The sequence below is a fragment of the Aegilops tauschii genome, chromosome 2 (genome assembly GCF_002575655.3).
Source record: "Aegilops tauschii subsp. strangulata cultivar AL8/78 chromosome 2, Aet v6.0, whole genome shotgun sequence".
NCBI classification, from domain to species: domain Eukaryota; kingdom Viridiplantae; phylum Streptophyta; class Magnoliopsida; order Poales; family Poaceae; genus Aegilops; species Aegilops tauschii.
In genome coordinates this window covers 6,960,569-6,979,030 of record NC_053036.3, presented here as the reverse complement: position 1 = coordinate 6,979,030, position 18,462 = coordinate 6,960,569, and the positions used below count along the sequence as shown (strand labels likewise).

The window sequence follows — 18,462 nt, the reverse complement described above, 5'->3', positions numbered from 1 at the left end:
ATCCTCTGCATCAGCATGAGCCGTCAGCCAATAAAAACCATTACGAAAAGCCTTGGCCACAAGGGATTTTGAGCCGGCATGATGGCCACAATCCCCCTCATGAATTTCACGTAAAATTTCTTGACCTTCCTCAGGGAAAACACAACGCTGGAAAGTTCCAGTGACACTGCGACGATGCAGCTCGCCATTGATAATTATCATTGACTTAGACCGCCGGGTTATTTGTCTGGCCAAAGTTTCATCCTCAGGCAATTCTCCCCGGGTCATGTAAGCCAAGTATGGTATTGTCCAGTCTGGGGTAATGTGGAGAGCCGCCACCAACTGTGCCTCCGGGTCAGGAACAGCCAAGTCTTCCTCTGTAGGCAACTTAACAGAAGGGTTATGCAAAATGCCCAAGAAAGTATTAGGCGGCACCGGCTTTCGCTGAGAGCCCAGCCGGCTTAATGCATCAGCCGCCTCGTTCTTCCTGCGATCGATGTGCTCTACTTGGTAACCCTGAAAATGTCCGGCAATGGCATCAACTTCGCGGCGATAAGCCGCCATGAGAGGGTCCTTGGAATCCCACTTGCCTGACACTTGTTGGGCCACTAAATCTGAGTCGCCAAAGCACCTTACCCGGCTCAAGCTCATCTCCTTAGCCATCCGAAGACCATGGAGCAAGGCCTCGTACTCAGCCGCATTGTTAGTACAGGGAAACATCAACCGTAGCACATAGCAAAACTTGTCACCTCAAGGGGAAGTTAATACAACTCCAGCCCCTGAGCCTTCCAATTGCCTAGACCCGTCGAAGTGAATAGTCCAGTATGTATTATCCGGCTTCTCTTCAGGCACCTGCAGTTCTGTCCAATCGTTGATGAAATCCACCAATGCTTGAGATTTGATAGCAGTGCGTGGCACGTATTTCAGACCATGAGGCCCAAGTTCTATAACCCACTTAGCCACTCTTCCTGTGGCTTCTCTGTTTTGGGTGATATCTCCCAGGGGAGCAGAACTAACCACAGTGATAGGGTGACCCTAGAAATAATGCTTAAGCTTCCGGCTTGCCATGAATACCCCATAAACAAGCTTCTGCCAATGCGGATACCGTTGCTTGGACTCAATGAGTACTTCGCTGACGTAGTAAACCGGCCGCTGAACCAGATACTCCTTACCTGCTTCCTTACGCTCCACCACCACAGCCACACTGACAGCCCGTGTGTTAGCGGCTACATATAGCAATAAGGGCTCCTTGTCAATAGGAGCAGCAAGGACTGGGGGCTCAGCCAGCTGTCTCTTCAAATCCTCAAAAGCAGCATTAGCAGCATCATTCCAGATAAAGTCATCTGTTTTCTTCATCAACTGGTACAGTGGCATGGCCTTTTCACCCAAACGGCTTATAAACCGGCTCAAGGCAGCGATGCGGCCCGCCAGACGCTGGACGTCGTTTATGCACGCCGGCTTAGCCAGAGAGGTGATTGCTTTGATCTTTTCCAGGTTAGCTTCAATGCCTCTGTGAGAAAGCAGAAAACCCGAGCTTGCCTGCGGGAACACCAAAAACACACTTGGCCGGGTTAAGCATCATCTTGTAAACCCGAAGATTGTCAAAGGTTTCTTTAAGATCATCTACCAAGGTCTCCTTCTCCCTGGACTTAACCACAATATCATCCACATAGGCATGAACGTTGCGCCCAATCTGGTTATGAAGACAATTCTGCACACAACGCTGGTAAGTCGCCTGTGCACTCTTGAGTCCAAAAGGCATAGACACATAACAGAAGGCTCCAAAGGGAGTGATGAACGCCATCTTCTCCTGGTCCTTAACTGCCATTTTAATCTGATGGTATCCAGAATAAGCATCCAAAAAACTTAAGCGCTCACAACCCGCCGTAGCATCAATAATCTGATCAATACGGGGGAGAGCAAAAGGATCAGCCGGACAAGCCTTGTTTAAATCCGTGTAGTCCACACACATCCGCCAGGTGCCATTCTTCTTGAGCACGAGCACCGGGTTAGCTAACCATTCTGGATGAAAAACTTCAACAATAAACCCGGCCGCCAAGAGCCGGGCTACTTCCTCACCGATGGCTTTCCGCCTCTCCTCATTAAACCGCCGGAGGAATTTCCTGACCGGCTTAAATCTCGGATCAATGTTGAGAGTGTGCTCAGCGAGTTCTCTAGGTACACCTGGCATGTCAGAAGGTTTCCACGCAAAGATGTCCCTGTTCTCACGGATGAACTCGATGAGCGCGCCTTCCTATTTCGGATCCAGATTGGCACTGATGCTGAACTGCTGAGATGAGTCACCTGGAACAAAGTCAACAAGTTTAGTCTCATCAGCTGATTTAAATTTCATTACCGGCTCATGCTCCGTGGTTGGCTTTTTCAAAGACGTCATATCTGCCGGGTCAACATTGTCCTTGTAAAACTTCAACTCCTCTGTGGCACAAACAGATTTCGCGTAAGCCGCGTCACCTTCCTCACACTCCAAGGCTATCTTTCGGCTGCCATGAACCGTAATGGTCCCATTGTGACCCGGCATCTTGAGCTGCAAATACACGTAACACGGCCGTGCCATGAACTTGGCGTAAGCCGGCCGCTTCACTGACCTCCAGCAACTCCATGGCCATCTCGTAACTCTCGATCCATGCTCCGGGTTGTAAATCAGTCGTGTAATTAGGCACCTTCCTAGGCCCTTTGAAATCTTTGGGCAGACGTTCATTACGGAGAGCCGGCACCAGACAAGGGACACCTCCAGTCCTCGTAGGTATACCCGCATCGACAGAAGCCGTCGGATAAGCCGGGGGTGGCTGGTAAGCCGTCAACTGAGGCGCCTGCTCCGCCTCTTGCCGTGCTCTGTCTTGGTCTACCGCGTGAAAGGCTCCGTTATGAGCCGGGCCGTGGCCAGGAGGCAAGTCATGGCGTCGGACATTGCTTGAGCCGGTCGCTGAGACCATGTGTCTGCTATAACTCGGGCTCCGGCCTGGACGAGGGGTTGAATGAATCCTGTCCCGGCTATAAGAATATGCCTCTTGCTGCGCCAGAGCCGTCTGAAGGAGTTCCCTGACCCGGCGGGTTTCAACCGCCGTTGGAGAGTCGCCATCGATTAGGAGAGCCTCCAGTCGCGCCGCCGCGGCGACCATGTTTTCCAACGGGTTGGCATAATGACCTGGTGGTATTGGCACGTACTGAGGCGGGGCAGCGTTCACCCGGGGAGGCCCCATCACTTGGGGCTGAATTGACGTTCCAGCCCCGGGCGTCGTGATCTCTGGCGGGTTACTGGGCCCTGCACCAGGCGTGTTGAAGAGGTTTTGAGGATCGTAAACCGGAGGGAGTCGAGATTGGGCCTTTTGATGCCTCCTTCTCATGACCTCATTGGACGCGTTCTGATCCATCGTGAGCCGGAAAGACTGTGCCTGAATCAGCTGAGTCTGGGCGTCGAGAGCCGCCCTCTCTGCAGCCATCCTGACCCCTTCCGCCGCCAGATCCTCCTTGGCTTTTGCTAGATCCAACTTTAACTGTGCCACCTCCGCGTCATGCCGAGCTTGATCCGCTGGGGCGACCGTAGCGGTTAACAGGGCCGTCATCTTGTCTGTGAGATCCACCAGCACCTGAGCCGGCGAGGGCACAGGGCTTCCTGCCCTGGCGGCGGGGTTTTGAACAGGTTGTGCGCCAGCCATGAAGATTCCAACCCGGCTCGGCGGCTCGAAGGGGTCCGGAATACTGTCGCCATCGGAACAACCCCTGAGCCTGCCATATTGAAGTTGGTATAACGAGTCGGTCTCCTCTGTGGATGACTCGCCATCAGAGCGAGCGGCCGTCTCCTCGCCAGATCCAGATCTTTCAGAGAGTCCTCCATGGACGCATCCCACGAAAGCATGCTTCAAGGCAGGCAGGGTTCGGGCGGGTCGTGCACGCTGAGCCGTCTCGATGAGATCGGCGCAGAGGTCCGGCTCAAGGCCCGGCTCACCAATCTTGCCAATAAAGACATGGATTCCGCCGAAGGGGACCCGGTACCCGTACTCGATTGAGCCGGCGTCGGGGCCCCAGTTTGCATCGTCGATGTAGAGCTTGCCGCGACGACTCTTGGTCATCCGGCCCACAGCGTATCCCTTGAGCCCTTCGAAGCTGCCCTTCAAGAACTCAAATCCACCGTGCGCCAGCCCCACGGTGGGCGCCAACTGTCGTGGAATTATCACGGCAGATGTCCTCGTGCAAGGACTTAGTCGTGGAGCCATCGCAGCTAGGAAGCTTAAAGGGGTTAAGCGGGACAAAGGACACGAGGATTATACTGGTTCGGCCCCTTACAGTGAAGGTAAAAGCCCACGTCCAGTTGAGGTTGTATTGATTAGGGTTTCGACGACCAGGAGCTAAACCGCCCTGCCTGGTTATCGATTTGATCTTACTTGTCCCTGAACCGCCGCCGGGTCGTCCCTTTATATAGAGAGGTTGACGCCCAGCGGCTCTCAGAGTCCCGGCCGGCTTATAACAGTGTCCGGCTCGGACTCTTAACTATTCTTGCCTTACACTACAAGTTTCACCATAACGGCGGTTTATCACTACGGGCCTTAAGCCATCTCCGGGTCTTAAGCCCATTACTGACCCGCCATCCTCAATCTTGGTACTGGGCTTCACGTGATGAGCATTATGACGTAACCCGGCCCCTCCTGGGCGGGTGACTCTAATGGTTATATACTCAACAGTGTCTCTGCTGCTACCTCGACTCCCTTACTGTCAGACAGTACTGGTGCTATCAGTATTGCGCGTGACCCAGTGAAGCATGAGCTCACTAAGCACATCGGTGTGGATGCCCACTTCGTGCATGCTGCTGTGCAGGATCAGACTCTCGCTCTTCACTACGTGCCCTCTGAGTTACAGTTGGCTGACTTCTTCACGAAGGCACAGACTCGAGCGCAGCATGCCTTTTTCCTCTCCAAACTCAGTGTTGTTGATCCACCATGAGTTTGAGGGGGGGGGGGGGTGTTAGATGTGTATAGTCTCTTTTCGGTTTATCTCCATTGTATAAGGGGTTTCCTGCACTTTACCACACATGTATATGTATTGGCCTTTGGCCCTTAGCAAAGTCAGTTGCCCATTCCTAACAAGAGTAAACTCCCCCAGCAACCTCATTGCTTTCAATACGAAATTGGAATGTACACTTCCAATTCAGAGGAGCAGGTGTTTGGTTTTGTCACTTTATTTGATGTTTCTTTTGGTGGATTTAGTTGCTTTGGAGCTTGGATGGAGCCGATGAAATGTAGCGTATGTCAAGCTTGGGTTTAAAATAAAAGGGCCATGTGTATTTCTAGATCGCCAGTTTGACCAACGAAATGCGAGTTATATGTCACAAAAAAAACATCATTAGAAACTTCTTTCAAATGAATTCAGTGGTCATCTTTTTTCTTTGGTAGCATATACAAATGAGTTAATTAAACAAGGAATAATGGAAGTAGTACTAGTCGGTTTACAATGGGGTGGCAACACCAAATTCACCAACAAATACTAGGTACCAAATAAAAGGGGACGGTATTAGCTGTTCAAGGAAATACAGCGCCACTAACTGTAGTACTCATAAATGTATAGACGATGATACAACAGAGGCTAATAGGCAAGTAATTGAGTGGAGTATGTAGTAATGAACTAAGTCCTGATCGATCCATCTTAATTTGCAGATGGCTCAAATTCCAAAAGATTTGCTCCTGGGACGGTTTGTCCTGAGAAAAGACTGACACTGAGGTTCTGTTGCGCGGAGAGCATCCAAGCGAAGGTGATGAGCTCTCCCCCAGCACTCAGCCTTCGGGCATGCTCTTCTGGCCGGCATTTTCCGGCTGCGTAGACCAGCATCCTCACCCACACCTGCTCCAGTCTCTCAAGCTCCGCGTGGATGCCTCTTTGGCTTTCCAGCACCCCTCTTTGCAAGTGCCAGAAATCATTTCTAAACACATAAAATCTCCCCAACTCATAAAGAAAATCCTCGATGCTGGATGCATTGTTGGCCCACCGTGAGGCCTTGGCCAGTAGATCCTGCACGTTGGCGCTGGTGGGTAGCATGGCAGGGTGCGTCACCATCAGGTACACCATGTAGTCAGATAGTCTCTTGCAGGTATCCATAAGACATTGCCGCCTTGCTGCCTCTTGGTCTTGGGTGGTGGGGTTGCTATATGTCACCATTGTCGACTTGGCCGCCTTCTAGCACCACGTCTGTCCAAACGTGTAGCGTCAACAAGGACTCCTCGAAGGAGAGAGACAATAGTACTTTATAAGTCCTTGGAACAGGGATGGATTGAGGTACCCCCGACGCAAAGCCTACCAAGCCGTGGATGAGATCCTTGATCTCCCTCGTGACTTGGGTGTGCTTGGTGTTGCTTATCTTGTTCCATGCATCAGTAGCTCCAAACACGCCTGCCATCTTCTTTGCCATGCTGATGGTTCTATTCCACCTCCTGTGGCCTTCAGCTGACATGCTCCTGCTGGAGCTAAACAAGTTGTACTGCCCCATTGAGTTTGACCACCATGGCTTGGTCTCTGGTTGGATCTTCATGAAGATTGGCCATGCCACTCGGTTGAGCAGCACACGACTATACCATCCAGCTCGAGCTTCCAAGAATGGCCACTCCCACGGCGACATCATCACGATGAAGAATGAGCAAGCTTCGAGGAAAAATGTTCCAACAAATAATGTATAGGTGATGGCAGCATCAATTCCACTTCTTCTATAGTCGTCCTTGTATGCAACTGTTGTGTGCTCCTCAGCATTGACACTACTACTCATCATCATCTTGACGTAAAGCACAAAGGCAACCACTGTGGAGGCGAGGGAGACACACCGAAGGATGGCGCCGGCCGTTGTTTGAATCACCCGGGATTTCGTGAAGAGGCTGTCATACATTATACTAAGCTCAATCTCCACTCTCTTGAACTTGTCTTGTGGATGCTTCAGAGCATAGAGATGTCCATGTAGAAATTTACCACGAGTGTGCTCTTCGATGTCGTAGATAGCCTGTCCAGCGAATATACCCCGCACGGCTCCCTTGGTGTGAAGAGCAGCATACTTGATAATTGCTTGATATGTCCGAATATATTTTCCACTTTCCTCTACTTCCAGGGATGCCTTCTTTGCTTCTCCGCTAGTGGAGGTCCTCAGGCCTTTCTGGCTCCCCAACTTGAGTGCCCAAATCCTCTCTCCGTACTTCATGATCCCGGCAACAAATAGAAATGCAGCCTGGATAACAAGTTGGTAGTGTGCCAATGCCACCGACTTCCACAACACATACATGACCAGGCATGCTTGGCCTAGCAGGTTCAGCAGGTGCCTCAACCACAGCTCATTGTCCTCCAATGAAAAGGCTGTCACGGTGTCCTGCCCTCCAAGGTGGATAAGAAGGAAAGGTGCCCACAAGAGCCTGAGCTGATGTGCTGGTCTTGGTTTATGATGATCATTGTCATTTGTGGTGCAAGTGGTAGACAACTGGCGTGAAAGGTGGCCCAGCGCATATGCCGCGATGAAATCAGCTGACAGGTAAGACAGCCATATTGAGGTCGTAAGCAGCATATGGCAGTGGCGGCGCCGAAGGCCGCCCGAGAAGAAGAGGAATAGTTGCAGAGCAAAGCTCAAGAGAATCAACACATGGATTTCTGAACTGCTGAATACTTGCATAACGGTAGTGTGCATTGAAGCTTCTGCCATGGACGCAAGTACTCTAGCTTGATCGGACCAATGCTGGTTAGCTAGCTCTCTCGATCTAGATTTGCAACTGCACGCACATCAGCGGTATCTGCAAATTAGGTGCAATCAGCTAGCTAGCTTAGGTAGCCTATTTATAACCAAGAAAATAACGTACGGTGGATAGCAGAGAATTAATTCATGATGACTAAAGTACTTTTGTCAGATTATACACCAGGTATCATTTTTTTTTGAAAAATTCTTGCAATCCGTTTAGGAGCTGTTTGGACATACAAATGTGCAGTTGAGAATGGATTAAATGCAGCAACTGGATTGGGATCACATATTTCCACTGACTATCTACCCCTAAATCCAAGGCCACACCCTAATTTAAGGGCCTCTTTGATTCTCAGGATTTGTAGAACACAGGAATAGGAAAAACAGAGGAATAGAGTGGCATGTCATCTTCAATCCTACATGATTAGTATGAGTGTTTGATTGTGCGCCGCAAAAAAACATTGGATTCTTCACATGAGGTTGGAGTGCATGAAAATTTCCCTATGAAAACTAGTTGAATCCTATGGAAAAATTCATATGGATAGTAATCCTCGAATCAAACAACCCATGTTGGAAACATTCCTAAAGATTAGGATCCTCCCAAATTCCTTTAGAAATCCTTTGAATCAAAGAGGGCCTAAAAGTATAGGGGTAAAAACCAAAATTCACTCTTATTCGTATGATTATGACCTTGTTGATGCAAATTTGGGTCTTGAATTACTTGATTCTCAGCACAAACCTAGCGAAATATAATGTACTAGTATGTGAAAATTACTGGAACTGGTTGCTCGAAAAAATCACTGGAACTGGCACATCAAGGGATACCTGCTGACTCCGAGCAGTACCTCGCATGCGTTCGTGGACTTCTTATTTTTGAGGGATTTTATGTGTGCCTATATCATCTGATCATATCCAGACCATAACGCTTTCCTCCAAGTCACCATATATACATATGTGCTCAATATATGAGAGGAGGTGAGATGAGATGAGATGAGATGAGATGAGATGAGATGCCTAGCAGGGGCTGCAAGCTAGGGCCTTTATTCCTTTCTCTTATGTTTAGACAATGTATGTATGGATTCTGTTCCTTTCTTGTACGAGTAGTGAGTGGTAAACTAGATGCTCTGAGAATTGCTTGGTATGTAAGGGACGTCTCAATAGTTTATGGCAGAGTATTTCTTGGCTGGCTGTATGCCTTCTTACCTGGAGGGGAATTTTTTTTACATACGTTGCATGGCTGATACTCCCTCAGTCCCAAATTGATGGACATGGAGGGAGTATTTGTTGGGGGAATTTGGTGTACTCGGAGTAAAGTCGCCTTTGAGAACCATGTGATGCGCACTCCGATTGAAACCATGCATCTTTACCGCTTGCTCGTTCTTGTCTTACTGGACAGGTTTGCTGAAGAACGAAGAAGGTATTGCTGTGAAGGCGGGGGATCCAGGCAGTGCTGAGTGAAGCAACGTAAATCTCTGTCGAATCAGCGGCGGGCGGACGTCGATCCTTGTGTGATGTGATCGGGCCGTGTCTCTGGGCTTGGCGGCTTGAAGTTCCTGGATGTTTCAGTGGAGCCTGATGATTCGAGGTGGTGAATATCCAGCATATATAGTTCTCTCTCACGCGCGACGGTCTTGTTTTGCTGGGTCTTTTTTGCTCTTGTTGCTGTCTAATGGTGTATTCTGTGAACTTGGTGCCCTTTTGGCTGTGGGTGCTGAAAAAGGTGTTATCAGGTTTTTGGCCCGTAGGTGTTTTGAGTCGAGCATCTTGTTTCCTGTTTCTGTTATGGTCGTGGCCTCGTGGGTCGCTGGCGTTTTGTATACCAGAACTTTATACTGTTATCTTTCCGTTGATCACCGCCAGCGGCTATAGATTAGGAGGGTTCATGGTCTTGTATTTTTCTGAATTTATTTCATGACTTTCGACGATGTATGTTTAGTGAAGGAGATGTGAAGACTTCGTCAATCTTAAAATGATGTATCGGCTATTCATTTAGCATGGCCCTAGTTTGGAATTCAGTTTTAACCAATAGAAAAGGTCATCTCAATAACTCACGTTTATGTTTGCCATCAATCTTTTTTCTTCGGATTTGGGAGCTGTTCGGCAATCCACCAGCTTTGCAAAATCCGTGGACCACCTGTTTTCTCGCTGCCCAATTTTCAACTGCAGCTCCGGGAGCGGAGGGGCTCCGAAGAGGCCCTTGTGTTGAATTTGTTAATAGTTTTCTTAAAAAATCATTACTGTTCACGCGGGTCCAGAACGACTCTTCTCTTGAGTGAGTCTATGGCCGCACGTGTTGTGGGAAAGGAACTGTGAGGAGCAGAACATGAGCACCGGCTGCTGACCTGCTTATCTTCGTCTCCGCCGCCGCCCGCCAGGTCTGGTTTGCTCTGCTACCCCTTCCTCGGAGCCTGCCGCGGTGTTCTGTGGCGGATGCGGGAGAGAATTTATGGGAACCCGCCGCGGTGTTCACGACGGACTGGTCCCCCTGTCTGCGGGAGAAAATATGTGGGTCGTCGTTAGAGATGCCTTGGTCAAGGGTAATTTCGTCTTAACATGTTGTAACTATGTGCCTTGGTCACTGTGATCAAAATTATACTACCTTACACCGGAGGGAGTATTAGTGTTCAGGCAGGTCCAAAACGGCTCTCCTGAATGAGTAGGGGACTGCGCTTGGGTGCCTTAAGGTCTTGTGCCTATGACATGCGGGTCTAACAGGTGGCTGGCCCACATGTCAAAGGCACGGAAGCTGCGTCCGTGAGTAGGAGTGCTCTCTCGAGTGAGTCTGCGGCCGCACGTGTGTGGGAAGGGAACTCGGCAGGAGCAGAAGAGGAGCCGCCGCCCCGCCGCTGACTTGCTTCTCTTCGTCTCCGCCGCCGCCGCCGCCGCCCGCCAGATCTGATCTGGTCTGCTACCCCCTTCCCCGGACCCCGGCCGCGGTGAGTTCTCCCCCCTCCCACCTCCGTCTTGGTTTCCTCCGGCCGCCCCCCGCGCGCGCCGTTTTGGAGCTCCCCCCTCGGTCAACGCCCTCCTCTAGTCGTAGGCGTTCGATGCAGATTTGCTAGCTGCCAGTAGAAGCAGACCACCTGCCTCTGGACCGGACCAGCCCCTGGTAGAGGAGACATGTTTCGACTCTTCAGATTTGACACTGAACCTAGCTCCTGCACTCTGTTCAAATTTGACTCGATTTGTTCTCTCTTGTCTTGGGCCCTTTTGTCTCTTGTTCATTCAAATTTGACATGTACTGTAGCACCACAGAGTCTATGACTACTCCTCCTCGCTTAGGGCAACTGAAGCAGCAGAGGCCGGAGGGATTCCCTCATTTTTCCAAAAACAGTTTGTCTTTCAGGCCCACCCCTGAAACTGGTGTCTTGATTCTACTAGTGTTCAAATTTGACACTGTGAATCTAGCTGCACTGTGCCTGGTAGCGCCGCTGAATTCAATTGCAGGAGCTATGCTGCAGCACATAATTACCGAAAAAAGGCTTCCACCCCGCTTTATATATAAAGCAACACGGCCCAACTGCAGCACATAATTGACAGACACAGGTCATGGGATTGCACAAGTTTGACATTAGTTATTATACAATGGCCCTTGCTGAATTTCTTTTCTTGTGTTGATGATGAAAAGGATTTGTCTTTACGCCTCGCCCTTGAAATTGGTACCCTCATTGTACTACTGCTAGGTAGCACATGTCTTGACTGTTCAAATTTGAAACTGTGAATCTAGTCCAGATGTACTGTGCCTGACAGCGTGATTGTTTTTGTCTAGGTAGCACCGTTATTGCCAAGTAGCAATGCTAGAGGCATCTTATTTCCCGAAATCAGTTTTCCTGCATGCCAGCCCCTGAAATTGGTATCTTGATTGTACTACTGCCCCTGAAATTGATATCTTGATTTTACTACTGCCTACTGCTAGGAGATGTCTGGCCTGTTCAAATTTGATACCGAATCTATCTGAACGGTGCCTGGTAGTGCAATTGTTTTCACTGAATTCAGTTGTAGGAACAATGCTGTCTGTAAATAATTGACAGACAGGCCAAAGGCCATGGGTTTGCACAAGTTTGACATTGGTTATATATATACCATGGCCCTTGCTGAATTTTATTTTCTTGCTTTGATGATGAAAATTCAGGTGGTTTAATTAGCAGCGAAGAAGATGGGCGACAACCTGATGGAGAAGGTGACGGCGCTGAGCGAGCAGCTGAAGATCACCGGGACGGAGGTCGGCAAGAAGATGACGGCCGGCATGAGCTCCATGAGCTTCAAGATGAGGGAGCTCTTCCTGGGGCAGACTCCAGCCGACAAGATCGTCGAGGACGCCACCTCCGAGACCCTGGAGGGGCCCGACTGGGCCATGAACCTGGAGATCTGCGACCTGATCAACGCCGGGAAGGTGAACAGCGTGGATCTGGTCCGCGGGGTCAAGAAGCGGCTCGTGCTGAAGGATGCAAGGGTTCAGTTCCTCACCCTGTCCCTTCTCGAGACCGTCACCAAGAACTGCGAGAAGGTGTTCTCCGAGGTCGCCGCCGAGAGGGTTCTCGATGAGATGGTCAGGTTGGTGGATGATCCACTGACCGTGGTGAATAACAGGAACAAGGCGCTTATGCTGATTGAGGCTTGGGGAGAGTCCGGCGAGGAGCTCCGCTACCTGCCGGTCTATGAGGAGACATACAAGGTACCTGAAGAATTGTTGTATCACATTCTAGTTGCCTGATTCTGTCTCGTAGCAATGAGAGTCTATATTTTCATTTCTTGGTCAATGAAAAGTTGGCCCAAATAGCGTGATGTGCTTTGCAATGTAAGTACAGAAAACAATAATTTAGGACCAAAAGGTTGAAGTAACTGAAGATACCTGCATGAATGGGTAGCCAGCATGTGATTTTTGGTAGGATATCGACAGATTATGGCTGAGACGTAGGATGAAAAGAAGATCAATATATATATAAGAGTCTTAGCTCAAGATGATGAACAGAACAGATACAAATTACCCAGTTAGAAGAAATACTGTGGATTTATAGAATGGTAATGACATAGTACATCTCTGAAATTTGGCTACTAGTCAAATAAAAATGCTCAGTACTTTCCTTCAGAACTCAACATAATGCTAGAAATACACACAATTTGAGCAGTTTTATGGGTATATTGACCTACTAAATTAACCTTTATATTCACATATAGATAAAGCAGTAGTTGAGGAATGCATGGTTAATTTGATTGCATTATATTGGCTTCACCCCTTTTGGTTGTCACCTGAAAACTATATGTCATGACTATTTCAGAAAAAAGACGCAAACCATATAGAGAATAACTAAATTATATTCTACCAAAACATCAACATGTTATAGAAGTAATTTAAGTCCATAATTACTGTGTGGAACCTAGGGGGTACTGAAGCAGTCATTTCTGAAACTGTCATGCTGTAGTCAACAGGAACAAATAGTAGGCACTAAATTCAGAAAAAAACTGAACTTCATCTTAAATTTTGATGATGGAATGATAGTGTGGAAGCAACAGTTAAGTAGAAGCACATGCCATCAATTAGTTGGTGCTTTTCAAAGATCGAAGATAGAGGGAAGCACCCGGTTTTATCTCGAATTATCATGAGATGAAACAACTTCAGAATGAAATTGTTGTTTGAATTACAGATAAAATTGGGTGCATCACGGTAAATATTTAAAATTGCACATTTAGATCCACTAACATACTATTAGCTTCCGTCAATCTCCACTATAAAAAAGAAGCTTCCGTCAGTCTGAAGGAAGAGTGACGATCTTGGCAGCATGAATCATTCCACTGTTATCATTTGGTCATTCCCTATACTGTACCACCCCCTTAATACCTGTAAGTAAGAAAGTACAATACTATGCAATAAGCTCAGTGCTTTGTTACTTTACGCTTCTCACTTTTGTGCTTTAATATGTTTCATACTTTTGTGTTTTAGAAGGGAAGAGTGATAATTTGTGGTGGCCATATTTTTCACGGCTTCATGGTTGAAGAAATTGGGGTGAACAAATTTTGGCAGCAGCATTGACATCTACTCAAGAAATTTTCGAGTCAAATAATTCGTTGTTTCGGTGTCCAGTTTGATGGCAGTACTGTAAATCCATATGATTTATCTTTTAAGTGAAAAATATATTATGCTTTAGTAACCAAGGCAGTGGAGTGGACAACTAGCTAATATATATTTTCTGTAGAGTCTGAAATCAAGAGGAGTGCGGTTTCCTGGACGCGACAATGAGAGCTTGGCCCCCATATTTACTCCACCACGCTCAGTTGCTGAAGCTGAAGCTGGTGCAAACTTCACGCAACAGACCTTTGAAGATGTGCATATGCATACATATACTGCCGAAGAAACAAAGGAAGCTTTTGATGTTGCGCGTAACAGCATAGAGCTTCTTTCAACCGTTTTTTCATCTTTCCCTCAGCAGGATGCTTTGCAGGTAAACTGGACTTTGTGTAGCTTCCTCCAAGTTCGCATAAATACCTTTTGACTGGAGTACACTAGTTCACTTCACACAATAGCTGGACTGGTTCTTCATGGATTTTTTCCGGTGAACGTTTTATTTAAATACCAGTAGCGCATTATTATTATTTGGTTCTGCTGCCGGTGCCTTGTGTTATATTTATTCTATTTCATGCTCGTAGTACTCTGTTTATGAGATACTCTGAACTCTGAAGTTCCACTCTGTTCCTTAATATGTTCTATTCAAGCATTCAATTTTTTTTTCTAAATGCATATCATCTACCATTCCAAGACAACATCACTGCAATTTTCTGAGCTATCGCAAGTCCTAATGGAGCAAGTTTGCGATACATTACAAAAACTGGTTTTGTCATTTTGCCAGTCATTTAGCTATAAATCAGAATTGAAAAGACACTCATTAATGCTTAATTGAGCTTGATGCTATGTTCCTTGACAGTGATTGCATTCACTGGAGGTATATTTGAACTTGTGTGAAAGCAAGGCGTGCGTTCAAAATATTGTGCAACATGGACTACTTACTTCAGTAATCAGACTATGTTTTACATGTTAATTTTACTGGTTTGAGGTAGATTTTTGTTACAAATGGTGAAGAGCTAGTATTATGTTTTGACTAGTTCTGTTACTTGCACAGGACGACTTGACGAACACCCTTGTGCAACAATGCTACCAATCCCAACACACCATCCAGAGATTCGTGGAGACGGCTGGGGACAACGAGGCCATGCTCTTGGAGGCCCTGACCGTGAACGACGAGATCCAGAAAGTGCTATCCAGATACGAAGAGATGAAGAAACCCGTGGCGCCAGCGCACGCGGAACAAGAGCCGTTGGCCATACCGATCGCCGCAGAAGCGGAACATGAGGATGCCACTGCCGTCGGGAGCGAAGAGGCCCTGGTCAGAAAACCGGCCGGTTCTCGAGCAAAGCCGGATGGAGACGACGGTATGCTCGATGACCTCGACGAGATGATATTCGGCAAGAAGGGAGGGGACAGCAGCTCCTCCCAGGAGGATGCAGATGGGGCCCAAAAGCAGGACATGAAGAAAGATGACCTGATTAACCTCTGAACACCAGTTCCTGGGATGAGAAGGCACTGCGAGTTTTAGACTACCGCAGAATGGCGTCTGACTGTATTTCATCTAGTAGAGGATTGGGCATTCATTAGGGTTCAGGTCGTTCGTCAACTTATTTGCTGCACCCGATCGATCATCGGTAGCTCAGTAGTTGTGCTCCGCGGTTTGTCGCGTTGATCAGTCACTTATCATCTTCTGGTTTCGTGGATGCATCTCAAATCAATCTATGTAGTCCTTGTCAAATTCTGCATCAATATAGTCTTACACCGAATGTTTTTTCGACAGTTGTTGGAAAACAATTATTGCTGCCACTTCTCCAGTTACACTTGCACATATTATGTTTGGCTGGATATCATATTGATAATTTTATCTTAAGGCCTCACATCATAAGCCTGAGGTATAGATATGCCATCACTAAGCCTATTTCTCGCTAACTTTTTTTTTGAGGCAACCTATTTCTCGCTTATTGCGAGTTTGAGTTAGCGCTCGCCTACAGCAGCCAGTTCGTGGGTCACGGCCATCAAGCGATTTTTCTTTCATATCGGTTTTCCTTTCATTTTTGGCGTCTGCGCTTGATTCGAGTGCAGTGGGTTGGGTTCTGTTTTGTCAGAGACTCGCAACCGGCCTGGTATGCTGCTTCTCAAAACCATTTTTTATTTTCAATTTTTTTATTTCTGTTCGTTTCTTTTCCATATTTCCTTTTTACTATTTATATTCTCATCTTTTTTCCTTTATTTTAGCTCCCGTTTTTTGTTCTCGTCCAATTCAAAATTGTCCGTCATGTATTTCAAAAATGTTCAGCATGCGTTTGAAAAATACATTTTATATAATTTTAAAATGTGTTCATATATTAAATAAAAATATACATGTATCTTTTATCTGAATGATTATGTAATTAAAAAATTCATGTATATTACTCTAAAAATGTTAACGTATTTTTAAAAATGTCCTTTCATTTAAAAATGTTCATGTGGTACTTAGAAAATATTAATCCTATATTAAAAATTGTTCATCACTATTTAGTTTTTTTGCTGTGTATTACAAACTGGTTCATCATATATTTAGAAAATGTTAAGCATAAAACCAAAAACAATTTACTGGGCATTACAAAGATGATTATAGTGTATTTAAAATATTTAATTATTTAATTTTAAATTTATTTCCCCCTATTTATTTTCTTTTCTAGTTTTTGCCTTTTTCTTGTGTTTTTCACTCTTTCCTATGTTTTTGGAGTTCTCGCTTTTCAATACATAATTACCATTTTCAGCATGATGTATATTTTTAAAATATACGATGAATATTTTAAAATACCTGATAAAACTATTTTTTAACATGTTGAATATCGTATAATACATGCTAAACATTCATAACATGCACAATGCAGATTTTTTAAAATTTCGTGAATATTTTTTTATGAATATGTGGGAAGCTAGAAAACAAATGAAAAAAAATCGAAAAATAAAATAAATTGACACCTTTTTTGTATATAATTCTTTAAAAAAAGTGCTCATCTATCTCTAATATGAATTCATGTATTTTAAACTCAAAGAATGGATAAAAAGAAACGAAAATGGTAAAAGAAAGTAAAACAGAAAAAAAAGAGAAGTGAATGCCTATGGGCTTGGCCCATGTGCCGCTGCTTTGCAGGCCCAGCATGACCTACGACCTTGTTTTCTCATAACCATAAGTGATTCGGACATGCTAAATCTCAGTCGACTTAGACTTCGCGAAGTCTCAGTCGACGCCCCGTCCGTTGGATTGTTGGATGCTCCAAGACTCGTGCAACTGCACTACCAGCCCATTTGTTTTTTTTTTCTGTTTGTTTCTGGGCTGGGCCCTGTCCTTTTGTTCTTCTTTGTCGGGACTAGCCTCGGCAAGGTTTCGGCCTTTTATTCATTGTTTGTGGCAGGTTTCTTATCAAAAATAATTATGTGTCGCAAATTTAAACACCCGGGGCTTAGGAGGGGAAATTCAAAGGGCGTCTTGATGTTGCTTTTCTTTAGGTGACCTATTTTTTGATTTTTTTTACAATATAGTTTTCATACATTTCAACTGCACATAGAGTGTCAAGCTTGTATTTTTTTATTTTGAGTAATTTATCCAAATACGACTAATTTTATACATGTTTATTTTCCTTTTCTTTTTGCAGCTATACTTCTTTTGGCTTACACGTTTATTATAAATTGTTTTCAAAATGTAAATAAGAATAAACAATAGTGTATGTTTTTCTTTTATTTGGTTTATTTTTTTCATGGTTGTACTTGTTAGTAGACTAAAGTTCTACTCCGGTGAGGGAGGGACGATGATGAGGCCCACCATTGACTCATTCTGCTGCTTATAGTTGTCGTTAGGTGGTCTACATGCATGGATGCAATTTTTCTTACTCCTGGTTTTCTTTTGTAACGCCATGATGTTCTGATGAATAGATGGATGTTTTTACCGCAATAAAAAGTTGCATGTACTTTTTTTGTTGGCTAAAGTTGTTTTTACAAATTGGTTGTTGCTGTCGAGGTAGAGGCAGAATGCAACTAAAGGTAGGGTTGGCGATATTTTTAAAATTTTCTTTTTGTTTCTAAAAAAACTTCTACTAACTTGCCGTGCACCCTAACATAAGGAACACTATGTTGGTAGAAATGAAACTTCTACTAACTATTTGTTTTTTTGCCTACATGTGGCATATCTGACTCTCATGCCTAATTGCACAAGTTGCAACTATACGCAACACGTTCAATGCACAACTATATGTGTTGCGGCCCTTTTTTAGGATCAACATGTGACGTGACCTTAGGAGGCACTAGTTAGACATTTAGCAGTGGCGTTTTTCATTTCTGTTCCTTTTTTGTTTTGTTTTTCTCCCACTGCACGAGAATAATATTCCAAGAAAATCTTCGGGGGAGGGGTGTCCTTTTTTTTTTCTCCAGTTGCATGTCCACTCTCGACACGAAATCACCCCTAAAGGTGGCAGTTGCATCTCCACCCTCGACATGCAATTGGCCCAGCTGTGTGTGTTGTGTGTGTCTGTGCGCGCGCGTCGCTAGGGGAGGTCCCAATGTCAGTGTTTTTCATTTCTTTTATTTTTATCTCCCACCACACAAGAACAATATCCCAAGACGACCTCCACCCCCCGTGCACTGGGGAATTTTCCTTGTTCCCCGGTTGCATGTCCACCGTTGACACGCAACTGCCATCGGATATGGCCCGTTGCATGTC

At 45.9% G+C, this 18,462-nt stretch overlaps 1 protein-coding gene across 1 annotated transcript; it reads left to right on the top strand.

Moving 5' to 3' along the window:
* The first annotated feature begins 10,322 nt into the window (after positions 1 to 10,322).
* LOC109751220 (TOM1-like protein 1) lies at positions 10,323 to 15,536 on the top strand. Its single transcript, XM_020310109.4, has 4 exons — positions 10,323 to 10,632; positions 11,829 to 12,371; positions 13,891 to 14,136; positions 14,812 to 15,536. The coding sequence occupies exons 2-4, from the start codon at positions 11,853 to 11,855 to the stop codon at positions 15,244 to 15,246; spliced, it is 1,200 nt and encodes a 399-aa protein (XP_020165698.1). The 5' UTR covers positions 10,323 to 10,632; positions 11,829 to 11,852; the 3' UTR covers positions 15,247 to 15,536.
* Positions 15,537 to 18,462: the final 2,926 nt, after the last annotated feature.

Excerpts from the sequence above, each read along its gene's own strand:
- LOC109751220 (XM_020310109.4), top strand. The coding sequence starts at position 11,853 with ATGGGCGACAACCTGATGGAGAAGGTGACGGCGCTGAGCGAGCAGCTG. Across the intron at positions 12,372-13,890 it reads TCTATGAGGAGACATACAAG|AGTCTGAAATCAAGAGGAGT; the intron begins GTACCTGAAGAA and ends TATTTTCTGTAG. Across the intron at positions 14,137-14,811 it reads CTCAGCAGGATGCTTTGCAG|GACGACTTGACGAACACCCT; the intron begins GTAAACTGGACT and ends TTACTTGCACAG.